The sequence below is a fragment of the Triticum urartu genome, chromosome 3 (assembly GCF_003073215.2).
Source record: "Triticum urartu cultivar G1812 chromosome 3, Tu2.1, whole genome shotgun sequence".
NCBI lineage: Eukaryota > Viridiplantae > Streptophyta > Magnoliopsida > Poales > Poaceae > Triticum > Triticum urartu.
In genome coordinates, this window is record NC_053024.1 from 153,916,671 (window position 1) to 153,927,681 (window position 11,011).

At 45.9% G+C, this 11,011-nt stretch overlaps 1 protein-coding gene across 1 annotated transcript; it reads right to left on the bottom strand.

The window, feature by feature from the left end:
- Positions 1 to 9,752: 9,752 nt before the first annotated feature.
- LOC125548201 (exopolygalacturonase-like) lies at positions 9,753 to 11,011 on the bottom strand (the record flags this gene model as incomplete). The annotated part of the gene is given in 3 exon segments (XM_048711869.1): positions 9,753 to 10,382; positions 10,497 to 10,828; positions 10,920 to 11,011. Coding segments are annotated over 3 exon segments (912 nt in total), but the record flags the coding sequence as incomplete, so codon positions are not given.

Consider the following 11,011-nt stretch of genomic DNA (forward strand, 5'->3'; position numbering starts at 1 on the left):
CATGTATCTGAGTTTCCTATCAATACAATTCTAGCATGGATAATAAACGATTATGATGAACAAGGAAATATAATAATAACCAATTTATTATTGCCTCTAGGGCATATTTCCAACATATGTATCCCAACTCTTGCCATTTCTAGTGCTAAGTTATTTTATTTTTCTCGGGTTTGGGTTTTTGTCTCTGTGTGTTGTTGCCTTTGTCATGCATCTCATATCATGTCATCATGTGCATTGCATTTGCATACGTGTTCGTCTCATGCATCCGAGCATTTTCCCCGTTGTCCGTTTTGCATTCCGGTGCTCCTATCTCCTCCGGTGCCCCTTTCTACCTCTTTTCGTGTGTGGGGGTTAAACATTTCCGGATTGGAACAAGACTTGCCATGCGGCCTTGGTTTACTACCGGTAGACCGCCTGTCAAGTTTCGTGCCTTTTGGACTTCGCTTGATACTCCAACGGTTAACCGAGGGACCGAGAAGGCCTCGTTTGTGTTGCAGCCCAACACCCTTCAAATTTGGCCCAAACCCCACCTAAACCCTCTCCATCATCTAGAGCGTTCGATCACGTTCGTGTGGCCAAAAACCGCACTCCATTTGGTGCTTCCTAGCTCCCTCTACCTCTATAAATAGACCCCCCCGAAAAATCCCGGATCCCCTCCTTCCAAACCCTAGGGTTTTCCCTCGCGCCACGCCGGACGTGTCTGATTCCGGCCGGACATGTCCGATCTGCCTCCCCGCTGCCATGTGTTGTGCCGCGACTCGCCCGCGCGCCGCCCCCATCGCCGGCCCGGAGAGCCCAGGGAGGGCCCTCCCGGCCCGCGCGCGCCCGCCGCCACCATCCCTCATCCGCGGATCCAGCCGCCCGCGCCCGCCGTCTTCGTCCTTGCGGCCGGCCGCTCGAGCAACCTGGCGCCCCATGCACCATCGTCGACGACGGCCACCGCCGCCGCCTCACCAGACGGCGCCGCCCCGGTCCGGCCGCACCGCGCCGCTGCGACCTCACCGCCGTCCTCCTCCGCAGGCGCCGCGCCGCCCGGCCCCTCTCCTTCCTCGTCCTCAGAACGCGTCAAGTCCGGCGACTCTCCGGCGAACCTTGGGAATCGAGCTCCGGTGAACAGTGCACGAGCCAGATCCCATCCAGATCTGGGAGTTCTAGGGTTGACTTTCCCCCTCTCCCCTTATTTTTTTGCAAACTTCATCATGTCGTAACTCTGCATCCGTAGCTCCGATTTGCGCGTGTAGCATATCACAATGTTCGTCTCAAAGAGTATATCATTTCATATCATTGTGTCATTTTCATTTGAGCTCATATTGATGCCTGAAATGCTGTTGGAAGAGGGCTATGTGATAATTTTGGCAGATCTATTTCATCAAATAGATATTTGTCATTTTGGCCATGATTAATGTGTGCATGCTATGCCCCTGAGTTCTACATGAGTTTTGTTACATGCCATGCCATCTTTACAGAGGTGCTTACAATGTATTTTTGTAATATGTGTGGTGAGTAGCACAAGCTTGCAAAGTAGTGTATCCGGTAATGCTGATTTCAGGGACTTAGAATTTCTCTAAGTCCTTGTCCTGATGTTGTCATTATGCCATATGTTCATGTTGTTTCCTAGTGATCCGTGCCTGTTTTGAGGATGATCACTAAGGATGATTTGTTAACATTGTGGTGCTCTATCCATCCATGTCTTTGTTTGCAATTATGGAGCACCCTATCTTGAGTCAATCGAGCTCTACGTTTGCTATTTCGTGAATCCTGGCAGATTGTTGACTTGTTAGCGATTTTGCCGAGGATGTTGTTTTTGATCCGTGCATGCTATGTTGTTGTTCTTGCCATTTCTAGCTTCTATGATATGTATTCTTGATGGGTGTATGCTTAATTTGTCATGCCATACTCTGTAGTGAGTGCATAGAGCTCGTGAACATGCCTACTCGTTAACTGTTTTGTATACTCCAGTTTTTCACTAAGTCTGAGATCTGTTTATGTTTTTGCCATGTTCACATGCTTGCAATTGTATTTTCTGATCCCTTTTGGCTCAAGGTAACTAAGAGACTTTTGTTAAGTGCTTTGAGTAGCTTCATGTCATGCCTTTCTTTGTCATGTTAAATACCTGAAGCATGTAGTTTTCATGCTCTAAAGTGTGCTTCCTGATGTTAAATTCCAGACTTGTGTTAATTTCACTAAGTCTGAAACCTGTTATCGTTTGCATTTTTGCCATGCTTGTTTGAACCTGTTAATGGATGGATTAGCCGTAGCTCATTGTTCATCTTTTGTCAAGCATCATGCGTGGATCCCTTCCATGTATTTTGTTGTCATGTTTGAGTGCTGTATCATAATTATCTTGATGCATTTAGATGGCTACTTGCTGATTATCGCAGACCGGTGCCATATTTGTTTTGCTTTCCATTTCCAAACTGTGCATCCGATTCTGGTGATCTTTATATCGATTTCAACCGAAATCACCTCACCTTTCCAGTGGCACTCTTGGATTTCCAAGTTGAGGCCAGGTTCAATCATTCCTTTGTCAAATCTTGCATATGCATCACATACCGCATCCCGCATAGCATACCATGTTTGCATCATGTTGTTTGAGCATTGCACGTGGTTGATTGTGTTCCTTTTGCTTGTTTGTCTTGTTTGGGTAGAGCCGGGAGACGAGTTCGCTAACGAGGAGCCCGTTGAGTTTGCTTATGAGGATCAAGTCAACTCTGACAACTTTGCAGGCAAGATGATCATACCCTCGAAATCACTTCTATCTTTGCTTGCTAGATGCTCGCTCTTTTGCTATGCCTATGCTACGATGCCTACCACTTGCTTATCATGCCTCCCAAATTGCCATGTCAAACCTCTAACCCACCATGTCCTAGCAAACCGTTGATTGGCTATGTTACCGCTTTGCTCAGCCCCTCTTATAGCGTTGCTAGTTGCAGGTGAAGATTGGAGATCGTTCCTTGTTGGAACATTGTTTATTGTTGGGATATCCATTATATTATCTTGTTATCTTAATGCATCTATATACTTGGTAAAGGGTGGAAGGCTCGGCCTCTCGCCTAGTGTTTTGTTCCACTCTTGCCGCCCTAGTTTCCGTCATATCGGTGTTATGTTCCCAGATTTTGCGTTCCTTACGCGGTTGGGTTATAATGGGAACCCCTTGATAGTTCGCCTTGAATAAAGCTTTTCCAGCAATGCCCAACCTTGGTTTTACCATTTGCCACCTAGCCTCTTTTTCCCTTGGGTTTCCGGAGCCCAAGGGTCATCTTATTTAAACCCCCCGGGCCAGTGCTCCTCTGAGTGTTGGTCCACCTCGTCAGCCGCCGGTGGCCACCAGGGGCAACTCTGGGCTGGCCTACCGGAAGTTTGGACAATCTGAGTGTGCCCTGAGAACGAGATATGTGCAGCTCCTATCGGGATTTGTCGGCACATTCGGGCGGTGTTGCTGGACTTGTTTTACCATTGTCGAGGATGTCTTGTAACCGGGATTCCGATTCTGATCGGGTCTTCCCGCTAGAAGGAATATCCTTCGTTGACCGTGAAAGCTTGTGATGGGCTAAGTTGGGACTCCCCTACAAGGATTTGAACTTTTGAAAGCCGTGCTCGCAGTTATGGGCAGATGGGAATTTGTTAATGTCCGGTTGTAGATAACATGAAACTTAACTTAATTAAAATGAATCAACCGCGTGCGTAACCGTGGTGGTCTCTTCTTGGCGGAGTCCGGGAAGTGAACACGGTGTTGGAGTAATGCTTGACGTAGGTTGTTCTAGGATCACTTCTTGATCATAGTTGTTCGACCGTGCTTTTGCCTTCTCTTCTCGCTCTCTTTTGCGAATAGGTTAGCCACCATATATGCTAGTCGCTTTCTGCAGCTCCACATCATACCTTGCCTTACCTAAAAGCTTAAATAGTCTTGATCGCGAGGGTGCGAGATTGTGAGTCCCCGTGACTCACAGTTTACTTCCAAAACCAGATGCAGGGACCGACGATACCATTTCCAGACGATGCTCTTGAGCTCAAGTGGGAGTTCGATGAAGACTCTCGCGGTTACTATGTGCCTTTCCCAGATGATCAGTAGTGGTGCCCAGTTGGGGCGATCGGGGACCGTGTCGCATGTTGGGGTTGATCTTTATTTGGTACCGTAGTCGGACCATGAGTGTCTGGATGATTGTAATGTTATTCATGTATTTGTGTGACGTGGCGAGTGTAAGCCAACTATGTACCTTTTCCCCTATTATCTATTTACATGGGTTTTTGTGAAGATTACCTTACTTGCGACATTGCTTTCAATGCGGTTATGCCTCTAAGTCGTGCTTCGACACGTAGGAGATATAGCCGCATCGAGGGCGTTACATTTTTTCTAGGTCAAAATGACTTATATACCAAAAGAGGGGCACCGGAGGTTGGTTGAGGAGGGCACAACCCACCAGGGCGCGCCTGGGCTCCCTGGGGTGGGTTGTGCCCACCTGGTGGGCCCCCTATGGTAGTTATTTTCTCCAATAATTCTTAAATAATCCATAAAAAATCTCCGTGAAGTTTCAGCTTGTTCGGAGTTGTGCAGAATAGGTGGCCTGACATAGCTTTTTCAGGTCCAGATTTCCAGCTGCCCAAATTCTCCCTCTTGGTGTGTACCTTGCAAATTATGAGAGAAAAGGCATAAGAATTACTCCAAAAAGCATTATTATGGATAAAAACATTACAAATAATAGTGAGAAAACATGATACAAAATGGACATATCATGCCACTTGTCGTAGTGCTTTCTTCCAAAGCCATTGTGAGCATCACTTCTAGCAACAATCAACCAACCGGGATTAGCAACCTTCTAAGAAGCCAAGGCTCTGATGCCACTCTATTGGGGATTATTGGGGAACGTAGCATGCAATTCAAAAAAATTCTACGCTCACGCAAGATCTGAAGGAAATATGCCCTAGAGGCAATAATAAGGTTATTATTTATTTCCTTATATCATGATAAATGTTTATTATTCATGCTAGAATTGTATTAACCGGAAACATAATACATGTGTGAATACATAGACAAACAGAGTGTCACTAGTATGCCTCTATTTGACTAGCTCGTTGATCAAAGATGGTTATGTTTCCTAACCATAGACATGAGTTGTCATTTGATGAACGGGATCACATCATTAGGAGAATGATGTGATTGACTTGACCCATTCCGTTAGCATAACACTTGATCGTTTAGTTTGTTGCTATTGCTTTCTTCATGACTTATACATGTTCCTATGACTATGAGATTATGCAACTCCCGTTTACCGGAGGAACACTTTGTGTGCCACCAAACGTCACAACGTAACTGGGTGATTATAAAGGTGCTCTACAGGTGTCTCCAAAGGTACTTGTTGGGTTGGCGTATTTCGAGATTAGGATTTGTCACTCCGATTGTCGGAGAGGTATCTCTGGGCCCACTCGGTAATGCATATCACTATAAGCCTTGCAAGCATTGCAACTAACAAGTTAGTTGCGGGATGATGTATTACGGAACGAGTAAAGAGACTTGCCGGTAACGAGATTGAACTAGGTATTGAGATACCGACGATCGAATCTCGGGCAAGTAACATACCGTTGACAAAGGGAACAACGTATGTTGTTATGCGGTCTGACCGATAAAGATCTTCGTAGAATATGTAGGAGACAATATGGGCATCCAGGTCCCGCTATTGTTTATTGACCAGAGAGGTGTCTCGGTCATGTCTATATAGTTCTCGAACCCGTAGGGTCCGCACGCTTAACATTCGTTGACGATATAGTACTATATGAGTTATGTATGTTGATGACCGAATGTTGTTCGGAGTTTTGGATGAGATCACAGATATGACGAGGAACTCTGGAATGGTCCGGTAGTAAAGATTGATATGTGGATAGTAGTGTTTGATCTCCGGAAGGGTTCCGGAATTCACCGGAAGGGGTTCCGGATGTTTCCCGAAATGTTTGGGCATGAGAACACTTTATCTGGGCCAAAGGGGAAAGCCCACGAGGCTTTTGGAAAGTGCAAAAGGAAGTTTTGCGGAGACTAGAGGCTAGACGCCAGGAACCCTGGCGTCTAGGGGGTAGACGCCGGGAACCCTGGCGTCTAGCCCTGGAGTCCGAGAAGGACTCTTGCCTTTCGGGTGAAACCGACTTTGATGAGGCTTTTACTCCAAGTTTCGACCCCAGGGCTCAACATATAAATAGAGGGGTAGGGCTAGCATCAAAGACACATCAAGAAACACCAAGCCGTGTGCCGGCAACCCCGTCCCCTCTAGTTTATCCTCCGTCATAGTTTTCGTAGTGCTTAGGCGAAGCCCTGCGGAGATTGTTCTTCACCAACACCGTCACCACGCCGTCGTGCTGCCGGAACTCATCTACTACTTCACCCCTCTTACTGGATCGAGAAGGCGAGGACGTCACCGAGCCGTACATGTGCAGAACTCGGAGGTGCCGTGCTTTCGGTACTTGGATCGGTCGGACGTGAAGACGTACGACTACATCAACCGCGTTGATATAACGCTTCCACGAATGGTCTACAAGGGTACGTAGACAACACTCTGCCCTCTCGTTGCTATGCATCACCATGATCTTGCGTGTGCGTAGGAAATTTTTTAAAATTACTACGTTCCCCAACAAGATCTATCTAGGAGATGCATAGCAACAAGAGGGGGAGAGTGTGTCCACGTATCGTCGTAGACCGAAAGCGGAAGCGGTTGACCACGCGGTTGATGTAGTCGAACTTCTTCTCGTTCCGACCGATCAAGCACCAAAAGTATGGCACCTCCGAGTTCTGCACACGTTCAGCTCGATGACATCCCTTGAACTCTTGATCCAGCAAAGTGTTGAGGGAGAGTTCCGTCAGCACAACGGGGTGGTGAGGGTGATGGTGAAGTGATCCGCGCAGGGCTTCGCCTAAGCACTACATGAATATGACTGAAGGCGTAAACTGTGGAGGGGGCGCCGCACAAGGCTAACAATGTTTGTTGTGTGTTCTAGCGGTGCCCCCCCCATATATAGGAAGGAAAGGAAAAAAGGGAATATGATTCCCCCTTCCCCTCTTCCCTTCCTACTCCAAATAGGAATAGGAAAGGGGGAGGCCAAATTGGGAGGACCCAAGTAGGATTCCTCCTACTTGGGGCGCCCCCTTGGCTGCCTCTCCTCCCCTTTGCTTATCCAATTTGGCCAGCCCATATGGGGGGGGGGTGCACCAGCCCCTTAGTGGCTAGTGTGTTTCCCCTCTTGGCCCATCAGGCCCATATAGCTTGTCGGGGGTTGCCCGTAACCCCTTCCGGTGACCCGATACGTACCCGGTACCCCCAGAACACTTCCGGTGTCCGACTACTATCGTCCTATATATGAATCTTTACCTCTCGACCATTTCGAGACTCTTCTTCATGTCTGTGATCTCATCCGGGACTCTGAACAACATTTGGCCACCAAATCACATACATCATATAATACAAAATCGTCATCGAACGCTAAGCATGCGGGCCCTACGGGTTCGAGAACTATGTAGACATGACCGAGACACCTCTCCGGTCAATAACCAACAGTGGAACCCAGATGCTCATATTGGTTCCTACATATTCTACGAAGATCTTTGTCGGTCAAACCGTAATGACAACATACATTATTCCTTTGTCATCGGTATGTTATTTGCTCGAGATTCGACCGTCGGTATCTTCATACCTAGTTCAATCTCGTTACCGGCAAGTCTCTTTACTCGTTCCGTAATGCATCATCCCGCAACTAACTCAATAGTCACATTGCTTGTAAGGCTTATTATGATGTGCATTACCGAGAGGGCCCAGAGATACCTCTCCGATACTCGAAGTGACAAATCCTAATATCGATCTATGCCAACCCAACAAACACCTTTGGAGATACCTGTAAAGCATCTTTATAATCACCTAGTTACGTTGTGATGTTTGATAGCACACAAGGTATTCCTCCGGTATCCGGGAGCTGCATAATATCATAGTCAAAGGAATATGTATAAGTCATGAAGAAAACAATAGCAATAAACTTAACGATCATTATGCTAAGCTAACGGATGGGTCTTGTCCATCACATCATTCTCCTAATGATGTGATCTCGTTCATCAAATGACAACACATGTCTATGGTTAGGAAACTTAACCATCTTTGATTAACGAGCTAGTCTAGTAGAGGCTTACTAGGGACACAATGTTTTGTCTATGTATCCGCACATGTATCAAGTTTCTAGTTAATACAATTCTAGCATGAATAATAAACATTTATCATGATATAAGGAAATATAAAATAACAACTTTATTATTGCCTCTAGGGCATATTTCCTTCAGGGATTAACACACAAATGCACTTGTGGTTAACTGAAAACTGGAACGAAAATAAAGTAATCTCAGCACCAGATTATGTACTAACTTAAGGATCGTTGCTTAGTTCGAAAGGAAACATATGCAACAACATATATGGAGGTAAAATATGTTACTCAGCAGACAAGATGCTCCTCAGACGAGTGTCTTGTGGTAGGAGTAACTTTTTGGATAGCAGCAAGCATCAACACAGAGACACCAGATTTTTACGTGGAAAGCCCCGAACTTAGGGGGAAAAACCACGGGCCGAAGCCACCCAAAATCCTCTTCCACTATTATCAAATATGGTATACAACAAGTTCATTTCTAAATAGCACTAGAGGCTCTCATACATCAAGATTTCTGAATCTTGGATGAACAAAACAAGATTTGGGGATCAAGAGCTAGGGATTGGAATGATCTCGCCAAAGATGATGGAACCGGAGCTTGAAGGAGACAAGGCAGTGGATCTGGACCATCACAACCTTGGGGAGGAGCCCCTTTGCCTCTTCCTTCAATCTTCCTCTTCTTCATCCCCTTTCTCTCTTGGTTTTCACTCTTCTTCTCCCTTGGAGGATGAACTGATTTTTCATCGCACTTGATGGTGGCTGCTGGATGGAGGGTAAAAACATCCCCATCCACTCACGTGCAAAGTCCAAAATGACCCTAGGCCATAACCCTAATGGGTAGTGGGCTTCTGCACCTCATTGGGCTGCCTAAAAGGCTTCAAATGGCCATCTCCCCACAACCCACATGAGAAGGATATCCAAACAAGATGATGACCATTTCCGAAATACGCGTTGTCAATTTTTGCAATGCATGATAATAACAAATTCACGAACACGTTTACAATATTTTAATACACGTGAAACATTTTCCAAAAACATTTTGAGCATTTTTTTCAAATGCATTAACACTTTCTTTAAATCTTTTGGCAGTTGTAATTTTTCTTAGATTTCTTTTTTCAAATGGGAAAAATATCAAAATATCAAAATGAATATGAACTTGAAATAATAAAAAGAAAACTTTCGCAGACACATAGGTGCGTCATATGTAAAAATAAAAATAAAATCTTTTTTGCGGGTGAAAATGAAATGGAAAATCGCCAGAAGAGGTAAATAGGTATGCCATATATTGCTCTAACTCTTCTACATGAACTAAGCTTGGCGTGTTGCAAGGACTTCACACCTGAGGTCATGGTTTCGAATCCATTTCTATCAGCTTTTTATTTCTTATTTCCCTTCATTATTTCGCCCAGTATCATTCCTTATTATAATAAGCATTAAATCATCTTACTGAATCAGTTTCAGGAATATTTAGGTGATTTCCGATTTCGTTTCGGCCAAAGGACTGAAATTCCCACCTGCATTTGATTGAGATCAACCAAATTTAAGAAAAAAAACAAAAAATGATTTCAATTTGTGTACACCACTGTAAAATTGCTGAAATATTTTGACCGGGGCAAATATTTCAGTATGTGCCAACATTAATGAAATTTCCGAAATTTCGGTGAAATTGCACTGAAAGTGTAAACCATGTTTACAGATATATACGATTGAGATTCAGGTGGTCTGCTATTGAACATTCAGCGACTGCCAATCATGGAATGACAGCCTGTCAATAGTTGATGGCCGGAAGAGGAGTGGATTAACATCCCACCCTTTGAGCTCTCCTCTCGACCATCTCATCCTGACATTATCGATCTCCAAGCCGGAGATTTGCTCCAGCATCATACCACCAGTCTTGTGCTTTACCAGCTCCTGGCATCCGGGCCTGTAGTCATACAGGCCCCCGCTGTAGTTTGTCCATCTCCTGTAGGTCAAATCAACGTTCTTGAACTTCAAGTTGCGAAGCAGGCTGTGCCTCGACCCGGCCAGGAAAACACCATTTTCCGATACCGATGAGATGTTGATGAAGAAAACATCTGAAATGGTGCCTTCTTTGGAACCAGGGTACCTTGGACAGGTGGTGATGTAGATCGGTTCAGCTCTCCCCCACCATGAAGGATGGTAGTACCTGGTGCGCATTTTGATGTTTGAAAACACCACATTACTGACGTTCCCTGCAAAATTACGCATATCCAAATCAACCAGTATTCCTTAATGCAAATAGCTGAAGCTTCCTTGAATAAGATGCCACCTAACAGCACTGCAAGAAGAGGAAACAAAGTCGTTACCTCCATCACGGATCTGCATTCCAAGTCCTCGATGCGAATCGACTATGGTTATGTTGTCAAAGAGCAGCCTCTCGAAGTTGAAGGAGCTCGCACTTCCAAATTTGATAGCACTAGATTTGGTGCGGATCCGGCAGTTTGTCACAGTCAAGTTGTGAACAGGGCCCGTGAGAGACTTGGAGCAGATCGCGTCGTCTCCGGTGTCTATGCTGCAGCCGGTGATGATCGTGTTGTTTGAGCCCTCGATGTCGATCCCGTCGTTGTTAGGGGTGTCGAAATCCCCGTATATGGAGACGTTGCGTATCACCGAGTGATCACACCTCACAAGATGCAGGCTGCAGAGAATGCAAGCATATGAGAGACTCATCTCGCTGCCTCGGTAACGGCCGGTGATGGCGAGCGAGGGGAGGAAGAAGAAGCGCTCACCACCAGTAGGCCGGCTGGTTCAGGGTGATGTCGTGGACCGTGACGTCCTCGGAGTCGACGAAGCCGACGAGCCGGGGGCGGCACTCGTCGCC